Source organism: Theobroma cacao, chromosome 1 (genome assembly GCF_000208745.1).
Source record: "Theobroma cacao cultivar B97-61/B2 chromosome 1, Criollo_cocoa_genome_V2, whole genome shotgun sequence".
In the NCBI taxonomy this organism is placed as follows: domain Eukaryota; kingdom Viridiplantae; phylum Streptophyta; class Magnoliopsida; order Malvales; family Malvaceae; genus Theobroma; species Theobroma cacao.
Window position 1 is genome coordinate 35,017,518 of NC_030850.1, and position 25,733 is coordinate 35,043,250.

The 25,733-nt window shown below is 36.1% G+C and overlaps 5 protein-coding genes across 7 annotated transcripts; 4 read left to right on the forward strand and 1 right to left on the reverse strand.

Annotated features, from left to right (window-relative positions):
- LOC18614236 (SPX domain-containing membrane protein At4g22990) lies at nucleotides 2,452-8,844 on the forward strand. 2 transcript variants are annotated; one of them, XM_018129994.1, is made up of 11 exons: nucleotides 2,452-2,644; nucleotides 4,272-4,349; nucleotides 4,437-4,557; nucleotides 4,672-4,983; nucleotides 5,181-5,285; nucleotides 6,032-6,486; nucleotides 6,651-6,952; nucleotides 7,289-7,476; nucleotides 7,582-7,772; nucleotides 8,137-8,270; nucleotides 8,506-8,844. In XM_018129994.1, exons 2-11 carry the CDS (start codon nucleotides 4,297-4,299, stop codon nucleotides 8,742-8,744), a joined length of 2,100 nt encoding a protein of 699 aa, XP_017985483.1. In that variant the 5' UTR covers nucleotides 2,452-2,644; nucleotides 4,272-4,296; the 3' UTR covers nucleotides 8,745-8,844. The 2 variants fall into 2 exon arrangements, with proteins under 2 accessions (XP_017985483.1, XP_017985479.1); XM_018129990.1 differs by having other exon boundaries at nucleotides 4,275-4,349.
- On the forward strand, nucleotides 9,426-13,250 carry LOC18614237 (ATPase GET3). Its single transcript, XM_007051897.2, has 7 exons — nucleotides 9,426-9,900; nucleotides 10,337-10,461; nucleotides 11,022-11,172; nucleotides 11,487-11,597; nucleotides 12,224-12,362; nucleotides 12,464-12,579; nucleotides 12,768-13,250. The coding sequence occupies exons 1-7, from the start codon at nucleotides 9,640-9,642 to the stop codon at nucleotides 12,942-12,944; spliced, it is 1,080 nt and encodes a 359-aa protein (XP_007051959.2). The 5' UTR covers nucleotides 9,426-9,639; the 3' UTR covers nucleotides 12,945-13,250.
- On the reverse strand, nucleotides 13,783-14,866 carry LOC18614238 (ubiquitin-related modifier 1 homolog 2). Its single transcript, XM_007051899.2, has 4 exons — nucleotides 14,780-14,866; nucleotides 14,341-14,416; nucleotides 14,150-14,232; nucleotides 13,783-14,041 (listed from the first exon to the last, which is right to left on the reverse strand). Exons 1-4 carry the CDS (start codon nucleotides 14,854-14,856, stop codon nucleotides 13,924-13,926), a joined length of 354 nt encoding a protein of 117 aa, XP_007051961.2. The 5' UTR covers nucleotides 14,857-14,866; the 3' UTR covers nucleotides 13,783-13,923.
- Nucleotides 15,795-19,198, forward strand: LOC18614239 (peroxisome biogenesis protein 16). 2 transcript variants are annotated; one of them, XM_007051900.2, is made up of 9 exons: nucleotides 15,795-16,071; nucleotides 16,179-16,423; nucleotides 17,120-17,177; nucleotides 17,373-17,583; nucleotides 17,671-17,975; nucleotides 18,067-18,329; nucleotides 18,472-18,539; nucleotides 18,648-18,709; nucleotides 18,832-19,198. In XM_007051900.2, the coding sequence occupies exons 2-9, from the start codon at nucleotides 16,355-16,357 to the stop codon at nucleotides 18,891-18,893; spliced, it is 1,098 nt and encodes a 365-aa protein (XP_007051962.2). In that variant the 5' UTR covers nucleotides 15,795-16,071; nucleotides 16,179-16,354; the 3' UTR covers nucleotides 18,894-19,198. The 2 variants fall into 2 exon arrangements, with proteins under 2 accessions (XP_007051962.2, XP_017969873.1); XM_018114384.1 differs by having other exon boundaries at nucleotides 15,795-16,423.
- Nucleotides 23,311-25,397, forward strand: LOC18614241 (transcription factor TCP9). Its single transcript, XM_007051902.2, has one exon. The coding sequence runs from the start codon at nucleotides 23,511-23,513 to the stop codon at nucleotides 24,573-24,575; it is 1,065 nt and encodes a 354-aa protein (XP_007051964.2). The 5' UTR covers nucleotides 23,311-23,510; the 3' UTR covers nucleotides 24,576-25,397.

Below are 25,733 nucleotides of genomic sequence, written 5' to 3' on the forward strand. Positions count from 1 at the left end.
TCCCAAATTATTTTGCAAAAGTGAATTTAATATATCCTTGTCCAAAATTGTACTCTCAATCAGGGGCGAAGTTAGCCAAATTTTATTAGGGGGGGCCAAATATAGTTGAATAAGAGTTAAAATTTTAAAAAAATTAATATGTTAAATTCAATTAACAATAAAAATATTGATAATAGAAATATGAAACTAAATATAAAATTATAATTTGTAAAATATAAATAGTTAAAAACGATATATAAGATTAATAATTTTTTTTTATATAATCAGAATTATTTAAATACTATATATTCAAGAGAATTTCATTTTAACTAAATATAAAATGTAAAGCATATTAAAAAATATATTCAAATTAGTTTCCTCTTACATAATCAAGATAAATAAAAAAAATGATACGTTGATGAAATTTTAAGTAACAATGTAATACTATAATTTATATTTGAGAATTATATAATAATTTATTAATTTTTAAAGATTAAAATTATAAAAAATAAAATTTATGTAACATAAAAAAGAAGAACATTACAAGTAGAAGACAGATACCACATATTACATAATAAAAAAAAATGGTTCATGGTTTGTAAAAATTTGGAGAAAAATATTTATAGAAATTTATAACATATGAACAAATAGAATAAAAATAAATAAATAAATAATAATTAAAAATTAAAATTAAATGAGATAAGTGAAATTATTTTATTATTTTATTATTTATATTAATTATTAAATAAAAAGGAGTTAGTGATAGAATATATAAAAAAATTAAAAAATTGTTATATGTTATGAAGAAAATTTTAAAAGTTATGGTCCCCCATCACATAAGGTCCGCCCCTGCTCCTAGTGTCTTAATGACGAACAAGAATATTCATGCATATGCTTCCTTTGTGGACGACAATATTCACTTTAGTGGAACGCAACAATGACAATAGATAAGTAAAAATTATGATAAAGAACCCTGATTAGACTCACCAACACAATGCCATTTCCCTGTAAGAGATTGCCATGGAGTTGTTGACTTTTGGTGGTCCAATCAGATCATTGACATCCGTACGCTTTTGTTTTTCTAAGTTTTGCAACAACCAATCATGATTCAACGAAATCCCATGGCTGATCTGAAGCTGACAAAGAACTTTGTGGAATGACCCATGAGTGAATTTTCTCCACAGCGGGATATATATGACAATCGATGAAGTGAACTGTTCTACCACACGCTTGGCTTGACTCCTTTTATGGCCCAAACATGCTGCCCGTTATGCCAACAAGCAACAAATACATATCCTTATCTTGGACTCAAATGCTTTCATTGGCTGCCATGCAACCTAACATCTCAAGGTTTTTGCATATGGTTTTTTTCCTCCAGAGAACTAATACAGTAAAGAATTAAGCACCACAGGTTATCCAATTTTATGAGTTGATCCCATGATCATTAAGCACAGGAATCTTGGCCTCGTAGTTTATTTCTTCACTTCTCTAAACTATGGTCTTCCAATGGAGTTCACAGTCGCTTTTGAGCATAAAAAGGGTTTGTTAATTCTAGTTTCCCGTCCCTTGAAACATCGGGAACCAAGAAGTGGATGTTAGATTTCTGTTTCTCCCACTTGCAGAATTCGACAGACTATACCACATATTCAATATCCCACTTCTTATTTTTCTATATCCAAATCAGCACGAGAGAATATTCAAGGGGGAAATTGCAGAAAAAAGGGGAACCAGACTGAATTCTCCCCAAACGGATAGGGTTCAAAGGGAATATTCAACATATATTATTACTGAACCATATACAAGAATAAGGTTTTTGTCATCTCTGAAACTTTAATTAAAACGACCGCTACATTTATATTTCTTTGTCCTTAGCAAATTAAGAAACGCACGCGATTCCTCCAAACTGATACATAGGAAAGGAGGGTTAGTCATTTACTTACTCCACATCTCTCACTCCTGCCCCATTTTCCATCGTAATTTAACGTTCATGAACATCATTTCCTTGCTTGTATGTGTCAAAGTTTGAAAAGAAAAAGAAAAGCCAGATTTTTGTGCACATCATTGTTGTTAGAATATATGTCTGTGGTCGTCCATCCGTGTGTCTGTGTGCCTTTCTCCAAAGTAGCATGGTGGTAATATCTTTTTAACTTTTAGTGGTTAGGCACAACATTTTTTTAACTTTATACCATGGAATCCACGGCTAATCCGGCTTTCTAGATTTAACTTTTGATCCTAATTTATGACAAACAAGCACCAACAGCCACGGCCTTAAAAGTAAGATTTTCTCTTCATTTCAGTCCCAACGATCAGCACTATTGTCATAATTTAGTCGTAAAAAAGAAGGTTGAATGGTGACCTTTCAATATTCTAAGGAGTCAGGCAGTTCGCGAACGACACGTGTTTTGTCTCGTGATTGGTAATGAAAGCTGAAAAACATCCCTCCTTCCTGTTCATGTTGAGGCTGCTGCACTATATATGAAAATGGGGTTTTGACATTGCTTGGCGACTCGACCCCGTGCATTAAACCCCATTTTCTTCTACCATTGCCAGATGCCACCTCCAATTTTTCTGCTTCTCAATGATCTCCAGGTTCTAACTTCACAGAAACAGGGAAAACTTTGCAGTTCTTGATCAGCTAGCTTCTCACCACAAGCTCGCAGAAACTGTAAGTCGGCTGCTCGTAGCACTTTTGCTTGTACCTTCTTCTTTTTCACCTGAATACGTACATGTGTATGTATACTTTTTCACCTACGTACGTGCATGTAAGATTATACAGACCTTTAATTAGTGTTTGATTAATATAAAAATTAAGGTGCAAAGACAAAGGGTATGCATCCTAACATGCTGGGTTTGCCAAATGCTAATTGCTAATTGCCAAATCCTAAAATAGTTAATCACTTCAGTTGAGTTTTGGCTAAGATTTTCAAACCCAACTTGAGTTCTCATCATTTTATGAAAATATTATTGATATAAATATTCTGTATACTATTTTAAAAAATTTTTAAATTATGTAAAAAAATTTAAATAAGTGTTTATATTTTTATTATTACGCTCATATATCTTTATATTTTATTTTATTTTAAATCAAGTAAATTTTTATAATTAATTATTAATTAAAATATTAATTTATATTAGGTGATGTTAACGTGATATATTGACATATTATAATAGATGATAATATAACATACTAATGTGATGTGATAATATTATCATATATGATATTTTTTATCCTCTATGCTATCATCATATGAACATAAAATAATAAATAATAATTAATCAATCGTTAATCATAATAACTTATTTAAATTTTTTAAAATAATTTTAAATTTTTTTCAAATGTTATGTCAAAATATTTTCATTGTTTTAAATTAATAGCAAAAACTCTAGCTATATGGGCTGGTCTTCACTAAGTTTCCAAGCCCATGTCAAATGAGGCCTGGCTAGAATGTACCATCGCTTAGCCCATGGATGTCTATTGATTTTCAACTTTAAAAGATGAAACACCGCCGCCTTTAAATAACGAAAAACGCAGGATCCCTGGAGTCGCGGTGCGTTATACACGTGTAAAAGCGTTTTAGCTGCCACGTACTTTCCTACAAACTCGTTATAGTAAATTGCTTTTGCCCCTCCTAACTAAAAGCCAAACTACATTTACAAATTTCGCGCGATTCCCATGACACTTCTCAACTTCACGCCTCTGTCTCTTGTAGATTTGATCATTCATTTCGGTCGGCCATGGATTTCTTTTTCTTCCGAATTCCCCAAAATTTTGTGTTTGTTATTTCTTTCGGTTTTGGATTCTGATTCCCATGGACGAACCTTTTGCAAGAGCTGCTTTCGTCTAGTCCAATGAATCTTTTTCTTGTTCTTTCTTTTCCTAGTACTCAAAACTCTTTGCTACCATGTTTGGCTAACTGTCATCTGCTTATACCCCACGCAAATAACAAACATTTTCAGACCGAATAAGGTTCTAGTTGTGTTTTGCTGATCTTCCTACGATCTTTAAGGCCTTTTTGTTTCTAGGTTTCTGTTTAAAGGTCCAAACTGTCCCCCTTTTAATATTCCGGAATATTGTTTTTTTCCTATTTGATATCTTTCTGGGGTTTAAAGGATCTGAATATATAAAGAAAGTCCATATCTTTCCAATCTTAATTTCCACTAAACTGGAAAATTCTTGAATTATTCGAATGTGTTACTTACCTTGACAAGATTTTGAAGCTTCATTGCTCCGAGAAACTTATATAGTAGTTAAGAATAGATTCTCAGATCATAGTTTCTGCTTTTCTTTGTAGCAGTGAATTGGCCTGTGCGTGGAAGATGGTGGCCTTCGGGAAGAAGTTGAAAGAATCACAAATTCAAGAATGGCAAGGGTATATGTATAGTTTATGTATTCTGACTGCTATTTGAGTTGGTTTTGGTGATTCCTTCAAGTATGCCTGAAATGTGTTTATTTTCAGGTATTATATTAACTATAAGTTCTTGAAGAAAAAAGTCAACCGATACGCTCAACAACTGGAGGTTGGAGCCCAAGATCACCGCTATGTTCTCAAGGACTTCTCAAGAATGCTAGACAGCCAGGTAAACTTAGCAATAGATGAATCTCATTCACATAACTAATGCAAAGACAGATCTGTTGCTGTTATTTTAGAGTATAAACACCATTTTCTTTCTGCTTGTCTTGGCAATTTTTAGATTGAAAAGATTGTATTGTTTCTGCTGGAACAACAAGGGCAACTAGCGAGCAGATTATCTGATCTTAGAGAACAGCATGACGAAATTTTGCAGCAGACAGATGGAGCAAAAATATCAGAGTTACAAGAAGCATACAGAAGAGTAGGACATGATCTTTTAAGGCTTCTCTTTTTTGTTGAGATGAATGCTACTGGCTTGCGAAAGATTTTGAAGAAGTTTGATAAGCGCTTTGGCTACAGATTCACCAATTACTATGTCAAAACCCGAGCAAATCATCCTTATTCTCAGCTGCGACAAGTGTTTAAACATGTGGTAATGCATCCGGTTTTAACATCAATCTTCTCTTTGTTCCTATTTTATTAAGATTTTAATATATTTTTATAGGAATTTCTTAGTTGCATTTTCTTTTCTTTGGCACATGACACGCAGATAACTATACAAGCATGAATCAGCTTCTATAGTCTCTTCATGTGAATCAAAGCTTTATCAGCTACTAGTTGAACATGCAGGGTATTGGGGCTGTTGTTGGGGCCATATCTCGCAATCTCGCAGACCTGCAAGACCATCAAGGGAACTACGTATCAATATATGATCAGCCTGCTTTATCCCATCCGGTTTTTCCTCGGATCCTTTCCTTTCACTATCTATGCAGTGTTCATTACTCTCTTCTAATATTCAACTTGTAAAGTAGTGAAGTATATAGAAGCTCACAATGCATCACCACATAAGAATCTCCATTTTCTTGGTAAACAATCTACATATAAATGAAGCATGTAATTTTTAACTGATATTTTAGAATGGCTGCAGCTGCATATGTACTTAAACGGATCATGAATTACTTGATTTTATATTTGATCAATGCTAAGAAATATAAACCAGATCAATATTTCAACTCTATTAAAAATTTAATTGCATCAGGGCCATTCATGAGCTGATAGTACTTCATTCAGCAACTTGATGATATATTCTTTTCAGTGATAGAGACTCAACAGTCAAATGCTTCTCCATAACTTCTTAAACAGAACTGTGGATTTTGGAACTAGAAGCTAAATTAGAAAGAAAAGACTTCCACTTAACTTGTCTTAGATTACGTATCTGACTGGAAACTAGAAAAAATTATCTCTCTTTGATCATTTAATGACCCTTATTCAGAAATGACGTAATTGAAATTCCAGGGCCTAGTTGGGTGTAAAGTTGTTTAACTTTGGTGCTAGACATGAGTTTCTTATGGCATATAATGTCAACTTCGTCTAAGCAGTGTATTATTATAGCAAATTTTCTATTGTTTCACATAGTATTTCTGCATGCTGGCTTGTGCGCATCAACTGATAAGTAAAAGTGAAGACCTTAAAACTTGCAGGATCCCGTGGTTCATTCTATAAAAGCAGCAGTAAACAGATTATCAAATTCAACAAACTTTCTCGAGTTTTTGGGGAAGCATGCATTTATTATGCAAGATGATTTACCAACTCCATCTGAAGAAGATGTTGCGGAGGAGAGATATCATTTCATGTCACTTCTCTTGAATTTGGTAAACACGTTTCTATATATGGTCAACACATATATCATTGTCCCAACAGCAGATGACTACTCCCTTAGCCTTGGAGCTGCAGCAACTGTTTGTGGTGTTGTGATCGGGTCAATGGCTGTTGCACAAGTGTTCTCTTCAGTTTATTTTAGTGCATGGTCGAATAGATCATACTTGAGGCCACTTATTTTTAGCAGCGTTGTGCTTCTCATTGGAAACACCTTGTATGCTCTGGCTTATGATCTTAATTCAATAGCAGTTCTTCTGGTTGGTCGACTATTTTGTGGGTAAGTTGTCTAATCATTTCTCTGGTTTAATAATATATCGGAGGCCTATCAGGAAAGAAGCTCATTTTGATAGTAGTACCACATTCCTCTTGTTCTTTTAAAATGATTCGTCTTCACTAATATTACTTTCTTAATGGAAAAGTTAATGCTGCTGATATTTCCAGGTTAGGTTCTGCAAGAGCTGTAAACAGGCGTTATATCAGTGATTGTGTGCCACATAAACTGCGGATGCAGGCATCTGCAGGTTTTGTTAGTGCAAGTGCTCTTGGAATGGCATGTGGTCCAGCTCTCGCCTGCTTGTTTCAAACTGATTTTAAGGTTTACAAACTCACATTTAATGAGGACACTTTACCCGGTTGGGTTATGGCTCTTTCCTGGCTTTTCTATTTACTGTGGCTGTGGATTTGCTTTAGAGAGCCTCCTCAGAAGATCAAGGAGAATATCTTGCCACAGGAAGCTCATTCTGGTTGGTCAACAAGATTGAATCTCATACATTTTGCATTTACTGTTCTTGTCTTAATTTTTCTAATTCATTTTATACCGTATGAAAGTATTGATATTTTCTGCATCCCTAGTGGTCAATTTGTAGTTGTGAGAAACATTAGGGAACAAAATGATGTCCACTTGGACTCTGGCTCTTTCATTCTCTCAGATCTTTTTGTATGACTCAGTAGGCATTTCTGGTTCCAAGATTTGCTATTTCATAAAAACTCCACATTGTCTCTTATATTTGCAAGTCCATCATTGAACAATAATACAATATCATTCCAAAATTTATTCAAGGAAACTTTGTCTGTTTTAGGATCATCAGTGAATTACGCTGTAGAGAATGGTTACACGCAGCCACTGCTTTTGAACATGGAAGCCAAGCAACAAGGTCAAAATGAAGACGAAGAATATGATGATGGCGAGGAAGATTCTTGTGAGAAAGCTCCCAAACCTGTCACTTCAATTGTCTCGGCATACCGGTTACTCACACCATCTGTAAAGGTATAAAGTTGATTCTTCATTCTCAATTTATCTTTCATCAACTTCAATTCTCTGAGCTGACTTTGAAATGGTCCTTCTTACTGAAATTGTTCTATTGTTTATCAGGTTCAACTATTTGTTTATTTTATGCTTAAATATGCAATGGAGATATTGCTTGCTGAAGCAAGTGTCATCACTGCATATTACTTTATATGGTCAACCAGCAGTGTGGCGATCTTTCTTGCATGTCTTGGGCTAACAGTACTTCCAGTAAACATTGTTGTTGGAACCTACATCAGCAACATGTTTGAAGAAAGGTGAGTTCACAGATGAAAACAAGCATGATAATTCCAGCTTTAGGTGCAACAGTTTTTCAAATGGTCTTAGTTTCAGTTACATTTAGAAACAGTATTCCAAAGTTGTCATCAGGCTTAATCGGAGCATAATGGTCAAAAGGAAAATATATTGTCCAAGATATTTCTATTTCTGTCAATTTCAAGTAACAAGAGCAAGAGCATAATCGGTTCAGCTGATAGACTGATCCAGTAAGCTCTGAGCCTCTTATAATCAAGTTATTCTCTAATGCATAGTGTAGTGAGTGATTATATTAGGATATTTTCTGCCACTGATTTGTTCACATCTATTCCCAGATGACATGCATCTTATTTAACCTGATTGCAGGCAAGTTCTGCTTGCATCTGAAATCATGGTTTTGATTGGCATACTCCTAAGCTTCCATATCGGCATCCCTTACTCTGTGCCTCAGTATGTCGGCTCTGCACTAATCACTTTTGTATCTGCTGAAGTCCTTGAAGGTACTTTCTGTGGTTACTTTGTGTGAACAAAACATTGCACTATCTATGTAGGCAAGGATGACTCTTGTTCTTTCTGCTGACATTTGAAACCTTTTAAATCCTGCTATAGAAAATTTGACATGGCATTCTATATTAGAAGGCCAAACTGTAACACATAGTACTAGTGTTTACTATTAAGGCTGTAGTTTTTGCTTCCTAACTGTAATTCTTGGATTCCCTTCAATGATCAATCCAGGTGTGAACTTGTCGCTCCTCTCCCGGGTCATGTCATCAAGGCTTTCTCGTGGAACTTACAATGGAGGGCTGCTTTCAACAGAAGCCGGAACCCTTGCCCGAGTAATTGCAGATGGTACAATAACACTATCTGGCTACTTGGGCGTGAGTAGGCTCTTGAACACTACCTTAGTTCCTTCACTATTCATCTGTATCTCCTCTATTATTGCCACCTGCTTCACCTACAACTCTCTTTACTAACACCCTCTTGTAAGCAAAAATTTTGTGAAGTAGCAGTTCCACAGATAAACTCATGCTCTAATCAATTACCAAGTATAATTAGATACAATTTCTCGAGCTTCTAATCATTGCTGATGCAAAACATTCAAAGCGATCAGTGGCCGTTATTATTGATTCCCATCTTTCCAGCTTATCTGCATCACCCGAAGCAGTTGATCACCTGATATAGCACAAACAATATGAAAAACTGTCATAGCCTAAGATTTACACAAGATTTAGATCTTATAGATATTGAGCTGCTGCCTAACACGAGCAGCATAAACTCCTCCTCTACGTCCCGAAGTGTGGTTTTGTTGGATAAATAAGCTTTGAGTAAACAATATGAGGTTTCCTCCAACAAAATGCAGAAGGCAAAATAAAAGAAGACTTGGTACTGAACTAAACATCGACAGGGAATAGGAGGAATAGCACTGTTACTCAAGAGGATTGTTCCAAAGGACTGTTGATGAATATTGGAATACCAAAATAATTGTATGTTTATTTTAAAAAGCCTAATATAACATATAATTTAATTCAATAATTTGAATATTGGAACACCCGAAGTACAGGGTTTCTTTTAATATACCACATATATATATATATATATATATTTATTTATTTAAAGGAGCAAAATTTTAGGATAAAATATATATTGATAGTGTAATAAATAAAACTCTGGAATGCGCACGTCATACGCCCCTAGGACAAAACCTGGTGTGACTTTACTTCATGAGTTCAATTCGTACGTTTATCTAAACGCGAATTAGATTCAGCTCCCCAGTTTTTTTCTAGAATAGAAATCCTGACAAATTTTCTGGGTTCGTCCAATTCCATTCCTCGGTGACGCAATAGAGGAAGAAAAGGTTTTGTTGAAAAGATGGCAGACAATCTGGATTTACCAGAGGCAACTGTTCAGAACATACTGGACCAAGAGAGCCTGAAGTGGGTTTTTGTTGGTGGCAAAGGAGGGGTGGGTAAGACCACTAGTAGCTCGATTCTTTCGATCCTCTTGTCTCGGGTCCGACCCTCTGTCTTGATTATATCCACGGATCCTGCTCATAATCTCAGCGATGCCTTTCAACAAAGGTTCACAAAGACTCCTACTTTGGTTAATGGCTTCAGCAATTTATATGCCATGGTACCCTTTTTGATATTTTCTAGCCTTTGTATTTGATTTTCGTTTCTGGGTATTCAGGGATTTGGCTTATGGTTGTCTTGTGAGATTTGCATGGGGTGTTTTGGTTGTAATTTTGGGTCTTTTTGGAATAAATTAGGCAATGCTCAGTCATGTTTTGTTTTTTGATTGTTGATTTGTGGATAATTTGATATTCTTTCATGAAGTTGCAAATGCCCAGTCCCTAAATTCTCTATTTTCAACTTGTTTCCATCTGAAAGGAGGAACAATTATGTGAATATGATTTCATTGTAATTTAGTAATGGATCCATCCCCGTTTATTGCGTAGTTTCTGCATTAAGGATTAGTTCTTTGTTAGAACTTTTACAAGATGATGTGTGGTGATTGTTTCATTTCTCAAAATTTTATTCAACTCCTTTCTACATTTGATGCATAATAGGAGGTGGATCCTACTGTCGAAAATGAAGATGTGGGTGGGCCTGATGGAATGGATAGTTTATTTTCTGATTTGGCAAATGCAATTCCAGGAATTGATGAGGCAATGAGCTTTGCAGAGATGCTTAAGTAAGAATACTGTTCTTTTTTCTTTGATACTTCGATTAGGATGAATCATCTGGATGCGTTAAGTGGCTATTGCTTCTTTGCAGTTTATATATATATATATATATGTATATATATTGGAATAAGTTAAGAGTTACTATGTTTTATTGAAAGCTTTTAACTTTCTCTATTAGTATCTTTATGATTTTCAACCAAAAGCCTTAAAACAGGGCATGGATTAAGAAAGATTACTGTTCAGCTGTGCTGATTGTGGGCATTTTCTAGATTTTACTTTCGAAAGTTTTAATTCACATGCTATGGCCTAGGGTCTACTATAATGATTAAATCGAAGACTTAGCTTTCAGTGTGCATGTTCATGTTTTGTTCTATTTTGTTTCACACTTTTCAATGGTTGATAATGCTAGGATATTTGAAAAATATCCTTAGTTTTTGAAATGTTTAAGATAAATTATGATGGATAGCTTCTCTCTAAACTATTTCTTGCATGCTCTTCGCCACCTTTTACTTGTGTTTTCTCAGCTCCCATTGATATGTTGTTGTCTGAATGTAATGCATTCTTGCAGATTGGTGCAAACAATGGATTATTCTTGCATTGTATTTGACACTGCCCCAACCGGCCATACACTTCGACTTTTACAATTTCCGGCTACCTTAGAGAAGGGACTTGCAAAAATGATGTCATTGAAAAGCAAATTCGGTGGTTTGTTGAGTCAGGTATGACTTTATGTTTTAGTATGTCTTATCACCAGAAATTGCTAATCCAGTCTTCAAGAATTTTGTCAACAATGGGCCTGTTGTTAGTAAAATTTTGTTTTAACCTTTTTGTTATTTCCATTAAAACTACTATTCTTTCTTGAATGTCTTATTTCAAGTGATCAATTCTTGCAATAATGTCTCATAAGTTTGTCTTCAATACCATTTTAAAGGTTATAGCTCAAATGTCCGCTCACAGGATTTATCAATTGTTATTATTTCCTAATTGGTTTTCCTTATATATAAATCATAGAGTTTGAAACTCATCATTGCAGATGACACGTCTCTTTGGGGTTGATGATGAATTTGGGGAGGATGCAATTTTGGGGAGGCTTGAAGGCATGAAGGATGTGATTGAACAAGTTAATAAGCAGTTCAAAGACCCAGTAAGTTATACCATTCTCAAATTTTTTTTTTTCCAAACATATTGTTTTTAGTTTTCCTTCTTCATTGGTTAATATATGAAATTGAACTGCATATTTGACAACAATCTGCTTGGTAGCCATCAGAGGCTGTACTTGCACTAAGCTTGGATTTTTTATTTTAGCATATTAAGAGCTTTTATAAATAATATAATGGTTGCCATGCTTTTTGACTAGTGAAGTAGAGTCTTTCCTTTAGCAGAGTAAGTTTGGCCTTCCATGATATGCCACAAATTCAAGGCTTTGTTATTCATGATAAGTTAATCTAACGTGATGATATTCTTTCTTTTGAAAATGGAGAGAAGGAAGGAAAAAAGCTGCTGCTATGTGTGGAGATTCACTTGATTCAATCTCCTGCTTAGTTTTCACTCTTCATGATATAGAGGAAGTGACAGATATACCTCTAAATTTACAATTGTTAAAGCACTAAAACTTGTGAAGTGTGTTGGAGGCATTTTTTTACTTTTCGATTTCAAGTTGGAAGTCTTATGCAACTTACTGAAACTTTTACCATCTGGCTTTTGTTCCATTCCGATTGAAGTTTCTCGAGCTGCCCATGCTTTTTGTATGATGCACTTTCCTTTTGGCAGGACTTGACAACCTTTGTCTGCGTTTGCATTCCAGAGTTCCTCTCTCTGTATGAAACAGAGAGACTGGTACAGGAACTCACCAAGTTTGAGATAGATACACACAATATTATCATTAACCAAGTAATTTTTGATGAAGAAGGTATGCTTACTTCCACTATATCTATCATTTTTCTTTCTCCCCCAAAGAATTGTTGCTTAAAGAAAAAGCTTACCATCAATTGGCCTGTGTTGTAATTTAAGATGTTGAATCCAAGTTACTGAAAGCAAGAATGCGGATGCAACAAAAGTACCTTGATCAGTTTTACATGTTATATGATGACTTTCACATCACTAAGCTGCCACTGCTGCCAGAAGAGGTGACTGATTGTCATTATTGTTTTTTCCCTTGCCTCTTGTTTCTCTAAGAATCATTTCTGCATTTCAAGAATATAATCCTTGAGCATGAAACTGATTGCCAAATCTGAATTTTGTATCTAGACATATATTGCCAAGCATTTTCATTCAATAGTCGAGGCTCTTGATCATCCTTGTATGGCTATAACAGGTTACTGGGGTTGAAGCTCTGAAAGCATTTTCACGTCATTTTCTTTCACCGTATCAACCTTCTCGCACTATAGAAACAGTAGAAGAACTAGAGCAAAGAGTATCCACTTTAAAGCAACAATTGTCAGATGCTGAAGCAGAACTTGAGAAACTCCGAAAAGGAAAACAGAAGGTCTGATTGCTGTCCATGACTTCATATGGCCCTTTTCCTCTTGGCTATTCGGTCAGCCATGTGTGGCATCATCTCTCACTCGACCCAAAGGGAATTTAGCAGTCTATTTTGTTGCTGGATAATGTTGCATAGCATTATTTATTTTAGAAAAATTCTTTACGATACTTTTTTCATTTTTGGCAGACCCTGTAATCTTCATTTTAACCTTGTGAGGGCATTCTTTTTTTATTATTATTTTAAGAATGGCACCACTATGCTTGACCATGGACGATTTTTGTTTATCATAATAAATTCCTTTTGTCCATTCCCCCATGGTATGTCAGTCGGAAACAAATTTGATATGCCTACAAATAATAGGTTGGATACAGGGTTTTCTAAACTTTATCTGCTGTAAATGAGTTCGTTTCCTTGGGAAGTGACTAGTGAGACAGAACACTATGCAGGAAAGCTTGTTCTTGTTGGCTTGGCTCCCTTGCGGGCCATCAGTGCAGAAGAAAGATCAACCATGGATAGAAAAAGAAGACAAATATCCCGGTGTAATAGTAGTGGGTACTGTAATATTCACAAAATTAAGTTCTCTTTTTACCCTTTGCTTAAACATTTACAAAAATTAAATCCAACTATCAGAAATCAGAACTTTTCAGGGAGTGAGAGCACTTTATTTTGGGCAAGGTACCATCCATGAAGGTCATATTTTGTTTTAATACTATAATCCAAGGCACCTTATTTTGTTTTTTTTTTTAATAGAGAAGGGAAGAATAACATACAAAGAAAACTACAAGTAGCTAGAAGAAACATATATTAACTAGCAGAAATTAGTCCATTGCATAAAAATAAAAGAACATGAGACTTAAACACCAAAAATATCATTGCACTTTCATATAATATCTTGAACGATGCAGTTCAGAGGCATTACAACTATGCCAAACTCTGATATCCTCTTCATCGCGATTGTTTATAAGATATAGTAACAATCATCTAGATACTATCCACCATGCAATGTTGAAATAAAAACTACCACATCCTTCTCTTCCAAGGTTGTGTCAAGCTGACCAGTCAACTCCCAGTCACAATCATTTACTAGCACAAGAACACCTGGTCTCCTGCACAAACCAATCCCTCAACCAGTTTAGCAGATTGCTATTAAAGTTAAGTCCTAATTGAATTTGTTGCTTCATTAAGAAAGAGTACTAAGATCCTTAGAAACTTACACAGACTCCCCTTTCATGAACATTTCAGGTCTCTCCTTGATCAAATCGGTACGAACCCAAGACAGTAAATATCTCATGGTTAACTGCGAAAGCCCAAAAACAAAAACAATACTCTAAGTCAGCTTACATAATAAAAACTCATCTAATAACCTGTTTACAACATCTTAAGTTTAGAAGAGGAAGAGGCTTACCTTATCTGCTCCTTTTGGGAGATCAACATTCACATTATGAACTTTAACAGATTCACATAACAGTTCTAAACCTCCACTGCCTCAAACAATGAATAACAGAAAGACATTAAAAGCAAGAACAAGCAGAACAGTTTTGGTAATATCCTCAAGAAAGAACTTCATTACATAAAACTGCAATACAGATGAGGGGCAAAAGATGGAATTTTGAACCAATCCCAAGATTGTTCTTATATTTTGATACCCTTTTTTTTTAATTGTGGCAAAAACAAAGATTTAACTGTAGCAGAAGCAGCAAACTTTTTTGGTAAAAAAAAGCAAAATCAAAGCCTAAATAAGCACAGAAGATTCAATGAGATTACCAATCTTTACGCAGTTTCGATCAATCCCAAAACTGATAATCAGTTTTGATTAAAGACAAGAAAGGAAGTAGAAAACTTACCCAAACTCAAGAGTCAATTGCATTCTGAACAAATTTCCGCAGAAATTCAAAAACCCTAACTCGGGATTTTGCGGCATGGCCCTTGGTATAATTGTATTCAAGGAAGAATCAGTTTGCACGACGTCGTTTTCGAACACTGAAACTTTCGCATTCTTTGGGCCTGAATATTTTGGGCCTAGTAGTAAATAGGAACATATTTCGGCCCTTTTTATGGGCCCTCTTTTTCGTGGATTACGAAGAACTTTCTCTTAAAAAGGTAAAATTGAACAATTTCTTCATCAAAATACTTTTTTTTTTAAATTGTAAATAATTTATCACGTGGAACTCAAGATTCAGGTAACTTTTAAAAAATTAGAATACTGCATTGGTTGTGAGAAGATTCATACCCACCGTAAACATGTAGATATTTTCTTTGAAAATATCCCTTCTCTATACTTTATATGCTTTGACTTTCAAACAACAATAAAATCAAAGCAAGTACAAAACACATAGGTGCTACCAAATAAATAAAAATAAATATCCTTTCTGAATTAGTTATTAGTTCCTTACGACTATGTCCACGATATGATATCAAAATCGAGAAATCAATTGATAATAAGTGAAGAGATACGCTCCTCATCAAATGTGAATTTATTTTTTATTGTTATTTAAATATTTTTAAATTACAAATTTATCGTGTAATATGAATTATAAAATAATTCTTGAAAAGGTTAATGAATGGAGGTAGTAACATTACTCTTGTATACGAATATTTAATTTAAAATTGATTGATGACAATCAAAATTTTTTTTATTATATTTATATATTTAAAATATTTTCAATTTAAGTAGTCAAATTTTTTTATCAGGACTTATAGGATAGTAAAGTTTAAACAATGACATTAACAAAGTACTTTTGTTTTTTTTTACAAAGATTAACAAAGGTACTTTGAAACACTTGTTGCTTTCTTACATCCACTTAATCATATGATGATGTTAGCTTGATTTTGTTAGCACTAGTTGTATTTATTTGGACAGGATGAGGAGGACATTGACGGGATTGATGATTTTGCATGGTCAATAACGCATTGCCATTGGGGTGCACAAAACCGGTATCCTGTCCCTGGTTCTGTCTTTCTGAGTTTCTGTTTTAAGCTTTACGATTCCCTGCTGTCATCACCTCAAAAGCACTATCTCCGCCGCTAAAATTCGTTCATCTTCACATCACTTGGTTCGTCGAAACGGACAGATCGAAACCAGTGATCTAACATCATACCAATCAACGGTTGAGGATTAGAATCCCAATTTTAGTAGGTAAGAAAGAGGCACACCTCATAGCCCTCACCCTCCCTGATTCACTTTTTCGAGACACCCTTCCACCTCCGAGCTTCTCGTAAACGTTCTTCCATTTTCCTCTACAGAATCGAAGAATTCGGTTAAATTTCAAAACAGGGGTTCATTGATTTGGTATTTGCCAGTCTGGGTCGGTCCCAAAATTCCAAATTTGCCCAAGTTGAGCATGAACTGGCTTGGTAGTGGCTAAGCAGCTAGGGTTTGAATTCTTTGTTCTTGGTTTTTTTTATAAAGTTTGTAATCAATGGAGGCTTATAAGACATGGGTTAGGAGGAACAGAGACTACGTGCACTCCTTGGAGTCTCTTGCCAACGTAAGCCTTTATTATTTCCTACCTTGCCATATAATTACATAAAGTCTTTTTTTTTTTTTAATTCCGGAAGTGTATTTTGATAGCTATTAGACGATTCTTGAATCTTGATCAAGAACACTTATAATCTTGGAGAACGATTGGTTTGAATGTTAATGTGCATTAAATTTATTGTTATGCTTGTGCTTCAAATATTAGCGCTATAATCTGTCTTTCTCAAAAGTTTATTTCTTGTTTGATAGTTTAAACTCGAAGTAGTTGACTTTCTAGGTTTCACTTATGCTGGTCTAGATTCTGGTTACTGCCTCTTCCATCTTTCCCTTGCAAAGAATGAAGTGAAAAATAGAAGATATTGTATTTGCAATGTAAATTGAAATGGAAAAAAGAAAAAATGAGATATTTGATCACAAAAATCATTCAATTGGAAACGCAAAATGAAAGGTGTTGGATTAGGAAGAGTAATGATTATCTGCAATTTTGGAGCCTTCGTTAGCCGGTAGAATTCCATATTTGTTACCTTTGTGGGTTGGTATATCTCCAACGTTCCTTGTATATATGATCCATCATTATTTGGATTATTTGGTTTTGTATTCAACGAGTGAGCTTGGAAATGTAGGCAAGATTTTGTGAATGACTTTTTAATGTGTTTAGAAATTTGAGAATTCCTATCTTATGCTGTTATTTAAAACTGCTGTCCAGGGATTGACGTGGTTTCTTCCTGAACGGTTCTCCACTTCAGAGATAGGGCCAGAAGCAGGTTTTGTGAAATTTTGGTAACATTGGCTACTTCTTGATAGCTTAGAAATTGATAAGAGTCATCTAGTTGGTTGCTGCCCCCCTCCCTCCCCTCTCTTCTCCTTGTATATCAAATTCCCCTCTTTTGAGCTATACTGTCTTTTTCATTGACTGCTGACAGTTTTTCCCCATTAAACAATTTGGTAACCTTATGCAGTAACTGCAATTTTGGGAATAATCACTGCTATCAATGAGCATATAATCGATACAGCCCCTAATGGGAGGTACACTGGCTCTGCTGACCCTTCATTCCCTTATGGGTTGTGCATATCTGCTTTAAAGGACTTGGAAACTTTGGTTGAAGTTGTTGCAGAGCAGTACTATGGTGATAAGAAATGGAATTTTATTGCTGTTACAGAAGCTACCAAGTAAGAAACATTCGACATCTATGCTTTTCTTGCTAATATACTGGCATTATGTCTTTGCCTAATAACTTGGTATTCGATGTACATTAGGGTGATGGTTAGATTAGCTTTGTTCCGGAACAGTGGATATAAAATGCTTCTGCATGGAGGAGAGATACCAAATGTTCAAAAAGATTCTGACGATACAAGTTCACAACAGAGAATTGGGGGTTTCCTGAAGCATGGAGGCCATCATGGACCTGGTTTGTTACAAAATAATCGTGGGCAAAACCCTTGGAATCTTGAAGGAAGGGCATTGTCTGCTTTGAGCAGATTTGGAGAGAGTGCTAGGATGATTTCTGACCCTGTATGGATGCAAAGAATTCAACAACAGCATGCAATTATGGAGCCTCCAAGTGATTATTTCTTAAAACTTTCATGATTGGGTACTAATTTCAATGAAATGATGGGAAATCTGTTAATTTATTGCAATTTTTCCTCTTACAGCTCCAATGATTAAAAGGCCTACGCTCTCCATGATTTTGTCAGAGAAGGATGTTAATGGAGCTTTATTTCTTCTGGGGGAGGTCCTTTTTATTACACGACCACTTATATATGTTTTGTTCATTAGAAGATATGGAGTTAGGTCATGGATTCCTTGGTTTCTTTCTCTGGGTGTGGACTTTATTGGAATTGGCTTTCTATCGCATGTTGTGAAATCAGGGAAAGGTGGAAGAGATCAACAGTTTTCTGCTTCTGAAAAGGATGAGGTTAGAGTCATCATAAATTTTTGCATTTCATCTGCCTCATCAACCTTTGGCATGATATCTGCAGATTTATTTTTTGAAGCATTCATTGACCTTGCTTAATAAAGTTAACTAGAGCTGTGCTGATATCAAGCGTTTGATGCAGGTGAAAAGACGGAAACTGTTATGGGCACTTTACCTAATGAGAGAACCCTTCTTTAGCAAGTACACCAGGTAATCGATAAACATTCACAAAAGTTACTACCTAATTCCTGCTGTTCTTTTGTCGATACCTTCCCACTGCTAAGGAATTTAACAAACTAGCATATGCTTGGTCTACAGGCAAAAACTTGAAGGCACTGAAATGCTACTGGAGACTGTTCCTTTAATTGGGACTCTAGCAGGTGCATTGGACAGATTCTTTCCCCTTTAAAAATCTGAATATATTGAAATCATTCCATGTAAAATTATTGATCAAACTAATTTAGCTAGAAACTAATATTTTTTCTTTATATCTTTTGGCCAGCAAAAATTGTTGAGCTCGTAATCGGAGCTCAGACAAGGTATACATACATGTCGGGATCATAAGAGTGAAGCTGCTAGAAACCATGCTTCAAGGCAGTCATTTTGTTCCTTTTTTTCTTGGTTACAATCTTTTGGTGAAGATCCTCCCAACCACCAGATGCATGTTGTTGCTGTTGTATTCTTTAACCAAGTTCTAGATACAAGTATCATCGACATTCAACATTCAGTTTTCTTACACTTTCCATCTGTGTTAGAAATGGGCTCAACTTGTTTTTTGCATGGAAAGGGCATGTATCTGTATACGGGCCTCGAGCTCAGGCTGTGCTGGGCTCAAATATTAATCAGCGGACTCTGACCTTCTTCGATTATTAAAATGAATATTTAATTTAAAATTAATTGATAATAAATTTTATAATATCTTTAATTTAACAGATATAGGTCTATCACTACTTTAATAATAACTCTCACTTAGAAGGATTATGGAATAGGTCTATGGCAGCATAAATCAAATGAACGAGGATAATGTTTATTTTAATATAATATTATTTTTTAGAACAGCTATCTAACTTAGAATTAATTAACAATAAATAGAGAGAGTTTTATTATATTTATAGATCTGAATTTGTTTTTTTCACCCTTAAATATAAAAAAAAGAAAAATCTTGTTGATCCATAAAGTTTAAGCATATGTATGAAAGTGAAATTATATAGTAATCTATAGAGAATTTGCTTTGTATAATTATGATCATAGTCTAAGTTTGTACAATCATTATTGTATATGAACATGAGATTACGTTGAATTTACGTCATTGATGATATACATTTTAGTTATGTATGTTATATGATTATTGCAAATAATTGTGGATAATGTATTGGGATATCAATTGCCAACATCTTAAGTAAACTCTCTTCGCCACTCACAAACTCACTCCAAATTTCTGTTTCATTGAAAATAAATATTTAAAATATAAAATTTATATTTAATGTACGATTAATTAGTTGATAATAGTATATTTATTCTTTTTGAGTTTTCAGAAATCCTGTGATATTGATGTGGCTGTTTAATCCTCAAATTCCGTAAAAATTAATTAAACTAATCTTCAAGGCTAGACCCCGCCTAATCGTACCACTCTTATAAGCTGCGATGGTCTTTGGCCTTCATCTCATTTGGTAAACATGTTCAATTTGATTTGATTAAAAAATTTAAAAATTAAAAAAATTAATATGCAATTATTTGAATTTAAATAATTTATATAAATCGAAATAGATTTAATTTCAAAAAATTGATAACTTAAAGTCAAATTCAAATCGATCTGAATAAAAACGACATAAATAGATTTAAAGAAAAAAACCAAATTTTCTTCAACTTAAAATGAGTCTCAAAGAGTGCAATTTCCACCTATAACGATTAAATGGAAGCATTTTATCTTAGTCCGAAAAGAGAGAAATGGTCCACCAACCTATTAAGAGCTTGAGGGGATGGAGGTCCCAGTGGCCCACCAGTAAGGTGAACCATGATGTTAAAGACATTAAAATGGCGTGGCACAATGTCATTAGTGGGTTGTGGTTGGCAAAGCCCTCTCCTCTATCTCGTGCACCTGCAAAAAGACATGTGGTGGAGTGGTGGGGTACATGTACACGCATTCAGTCCACATAGAAGGTTAAGTACTTCGATTAAAAAAAAAAAAAAAAAAGGGAACATATGGGGGATGGGGTCCCCATCCAAGAAAAAACTGAAAAGGGGACCACTTTTAGAAAGGGGCAAGTGGGACTGTGGCCATAACCTATAACCCATTGTGGCCTACCTTACCCCTACCCCACCACCACCACCACCACCAGTGCCCCCCAAAGGATGAGAGAATTGTGAGATGAGCCTGGTGCGGGTTGTGCCCCCTGGTTATGGCCCCCCCAATGGTTCATGGTGCTTGCTCCTTCACGAGACCGGTGAAAATGGTGGGATCCCACCATCTTTACTTGGTCCACCATGTAAATGCTTTTAATAGGTCCCACATTTTGGAAGAATCTAACACCCCCCCCCCCCCACCCTCCCCCATGGTTTAGACGGAAGAGGACTATGTGGTAGGGTCCATTATAAGGCCTGGTGGAGCCGTCAGATTTACAGATTGGGTCTTGGCCCCACCCCTTGGTTCTGTTGCCGTACACCACAGCTTGGGTGGGAAGCTTTACAGGCGACAACTTTACTTACGACAGAGTCGCTCCAGGGTAAATCTTGGTCTGTTACCAGGCACAGTGTTTCTTACCATTTATGCGTGGATGGTAATCATTTCCCTCTTTCCATTTCATAATACAGAAGGCATTAAGAGGCTGAAAATCTTATATGAAAAAATTACCCTAAAACTCGTACAAGTCTATGTAAAGAACTCAAGCATATGCGATCCCACCTCAGCTAGTCACCCTGAAAAAAGGCCTGGCCTTGTCCTTCTTCGAATAGAATGTATTAATTTGTTAGGTTAAAGCTTAAAAGTTGTGAACAGCTAAAAACCTTCTCATCTTAATCTCAATGGATATATCCTTACTTCTTTCAGCATGCAATTGGTGGGTACGTAGTGGAATTTTATGCTATTAATTTCTCCTTTAAGGCTGTCAATTTCATAGCTTTGCTTGCTAACTTACGCACAACTGCATTCTATTATTTTGGATTGAAAAGTTCCTTTGTATTTTCTTTTACTTCAATCTTTCCAAGTTTCAAATCCCAATCAAGGGCTCTGAAACCTAAGGTATGTCGAGAGAGAGAGAGAGAGAGCCGGGCATGGCAGTGATGTATCAGCCGCAGCTTGGGCCGCCGTTTACTTTTATGTATATCCGTCTCTGCAGCGGCATGTGTTGTAAATTGGGGGCCACCACAACCAGCTAAGGCAGTGTGCCAATTGCCATTGCATGACCCATTAGCTTATGCCGTGGGCCATTTTACTCGTTAAACACATTTATATTGCCAACCTATTAAACTAAAGTCGATCTCACTGCTACATTAATTCTCTCTTCTTCGGTGTAAACCTGTGGCTGTGATGAAATCGATCATGTGTTAAAGGGGTGCATTTTCAGGAGTCATGGACTTCACTGTTAAAGTTCAACCACCAAGGGCAGCTCCGGAATGCATGATGGATTGATGGTGTGGTGGGGTAAAGGCTCAACACTCCCTCGTATGCTTGCTAGAAATTCCTGGTTTTGGCCCCCACAAACCAAATGGTTCTTCTTCTTACTAAGTCTTTCGTTTTTTTTTTGTTTTTGTTTTTCCATTTCATACACTTGACTTTTGGTTTTTCAGATTACATTCATATGCATTGGATGATATTAACATGATTGTCTTATTTAATTATTCTAATTCTTCAATTTAGAGACCGTTGGATTTGAATATTGTTTTTAATTTCTTGGCTTTCATGAATAAGACAGTACATAAACTCAAACTTCATACTTTTGGATGAACTTGATGAATATCATACTCTATTAATTTTATGAGATCAATGTTACTAGGCTTTTTAAGGTTATTAAACTTTTTTATTTAAACAATGATGTGTAAGATTTTTATCTCATTTTTGTTGCTTTTCTGTTGATAAAATATAGTAAAGATACTGCCAATCACACGTGAGGTCGATTACATATATCATCTTTTAATCAAAAACGGTACGAAACAAAGTTATTATAATGTCTAATGAGTTAATGTTAAGGGTAAAGGAAATTATTTATGGGTAACTACTCTTTAATTTCACTCAAGGTATACAAATACACACATGCTCGTGATTATTTTTCACTAAAAAGAAAAGGGTTTTATTATTGGAAAATATTTAAAAATCTGTCTGTATAGTGTTTTTGTCAAAAATTTAATTGACAAAATATATTTTCATAAAAAATGGTTAATTTCCATTGTTGTAGTAGAAATATCTGTTCAAAGCAATTCACCTAAAAGAGTATAGCATTATAATTATAACCTATGATGATAAAATTCATTGAAAGCTACATCATATTTTGAAAACTATATGCATGTGTCATTTTATCCGCTTTGTATATTTATGAATCTCTAACTTAAAAAAGCCACGTTTTTCTTTTCATTCCCTTTAGTTAATTCAATGATAATTATGGTTTGGGGCAACAAGAACTAGGGATTTTTCAAGAACTAACCAGGTTCATTTCCGGCCCTGAGAATTAGATGAGAGACGTTTTTAGTTTGCTTTGCATAGTCGTCCATGCAACTTGGAAAGGCTTAAAACGGAAGATATAAAACCCAAAGAATTTTCCTTGTAATTTGGATCCTTGGAGGCATCACCAACTTTGACCCTACCGATCAGATAATCTCATAAATCCAGTGGGAATGGGGCCCACGACGTGTCATCATCTGGTGGGTCCAAACATTAATCCATGATCGGTAGATAACCGTAGATTTTTTTTCTCATCAAGATATCAGAAATTAGAAAAAGCCTCAAAAGGTCTTCAATTTAAGTGGATTAACAGCATCAGCACATTAACGCTCCTCCTTGTATATATAAAACGAGTTTTATCATTTGTTCGATCTTTGTTTAAGTCAGTACAAAAAGACTTCCCTCATGTAACCCACCGTTTTGTGTTTCCTTTCCTTCCTTTTTATAAAATTCAAAGCATTTTCAGTGTGCTCTTCTGTGTTGTTTTCTTCTCTAAGGTGTCTCTGCTGCTTCTTACAACAAAACTCATGGCTGCAATTCAAAAACAAGAAGTTGAAGAAGATGAAGATACAAGAGCGGTTGATCTCAGCATCAACGGCGGTGGAGACGCTGCTGCAGCAGCGTCAAAGAATCCCAAAGAGGAGCCCGACACAGAGGCAGCTATAGGTGTGATGCCCATGGCGGTGCACGTGCCGTCAGCTATTCCCATGCCGTTAGTGACGGCGCCACCCACCGCGCCGAAACGGGCTTCCACCAAGGATCGTCACACGAAAGTCGAGGGACGTGGTCGGAGGATCCGAATGCCTGCCACCTGTGCGGCTCGGATCTTTCAGCTGACCCGAGAATTGGGCCACAAGTCGGATGGAGAAACTATCCGCTGGTTATTAGAGCACGCGGAACCAGCGATAATTGCGGCAACCGGAACCGGCACCGTTCCCGCCATCGCTATGTCGGTTAATGGGACCCTTAAAATCCCAACTACCTCGAACGCTAACCCCGAACCCGGTGACCCAAGTAAAAAGAAGCGCAAACGACCCGCTAATAGCGAGTACGTTGATATAAACGATGCCGTGTCAGTTTCATCTGGTTTGGCCCCTGTAATTACTTCTCAACGACGACAGCAGCAGCAACAACTACCACCTGTTTTGCCGCAAGGGTTGGTTCCAGTTTGGGCAATACCATCAAACGCCGTCGTTCCAGGGGCCTTTTTCATGGTCCCACCTATGGCATCCGTGGCTGGGCCTTCCACCGAGCCTCATATATTCACATTTCCAGCCACCGCTACACCGTTAATTAACATTTCGGCTCGGCCCATATCGTCGTTTGTATCCGCCATGCAACATGGTGTAAGTATAGCAGCAACGCCAGGTCAACTTCAAAGTAACGTAGCGGTTACGAGTTCCACACTTCCAGTGTCAAAGACGGTCAAAACGACGTCGGTTATGGCACCGAGTTCGAGTTCTGCTGCTACTATTACAAGTAGCAGTGCAAGTACTACGACGACGACGACGACTCAGATGCTGAGAGACTTCTCGTTGGAGATTTACGATAAACAAGAGCTTCAGTTCATGACTCGACCTTCAAAGCACTGATTGAAAAACATAGGAAGACAAGAAGGAGTTCTTGTTGTTAATATGTTTTGTTTGGGGTTGGTTCATGCACTTTCATTGGTGGCTTCGTTGTTGGTGCATCCGCCATGAACGAGCAAAGCTAAACGAGGTCTCTCCCAAGCGTAAAAGGGAGGAGCACGTGCTCACGTGACGGGGTTTTAAAGGTGTGCACGTGTAATGTGGGGTCGGATTAGGCGGAGGTAGGGTCCACATCTGTGGTGGGTCAACACTCAACCAAAAAGCAGAAGGAGAGGCACTCCGTGGACCGTGCAAAGAGTAGGATTTTTCCTTCTTTTCGTTTTTTCTCTTAAATACTAAATCTTTTTCTAATGAGGGGCCATGGGGCCACCGGGCCACCTCATCCCGCTGTCATGTGATGTGTGGCTCGGGACCCCATGGGGGGGAAAAGTGGACCCTACGGGACCGTTTTTGCAATGTTCCCAAGGTCGCCGCGTGGTGGTCCCTACGGGGGTGGGGGTTGAGGGGGTTTGGTTCGGTGGTCCGATCGAGACGTGTGGGCCAAAAGCTTAGTCAGTATGGACTTGAGACACGTGTCTGGAACTTAGCTGTAGATTGTAGGGACGGCCTTTTTTATTTTCCTCTTTGACACGTGGGGCCCTTTGGTTTGTAGGGTCTACAAGATAACGCGATCACGATGAAAAAAAAATGAATAAATGATGATGAATGAAGATGATTCTGGCATCAGATGCTCTTCCCTTCCTCGATGTTTATTATTAGAATTTGTTTTCCCTTTGAATTGAATTTGTAAAATGCAAGTAAATCGATGAACCATGTTAATAGACTTGTAGCTGATCATATGAATGGGAGGAGTTGATTCATGAATGTTGATTTTTGGTTTGGAAAAATTGAATCTTCAAATATTTTTGTTTAATGGTAACAATTGCTAACACTTCTAGTTCTTGAATAATTTTAGAAACTCTCTAATCCTATGCTTTGCTCTCACCTGACCATGAAAGTGAGTGCGCATTCAGTTGGAATAATCATACATTTGGGAAATTTTAATGGTTTTATTTTATATTGCGTGGAAGTTGATTGGGGAGATGTAAATTGATTAGTAAAAGATAGAAAGAATAATATATATATATATATATATATATATATATATATATAATATATGAC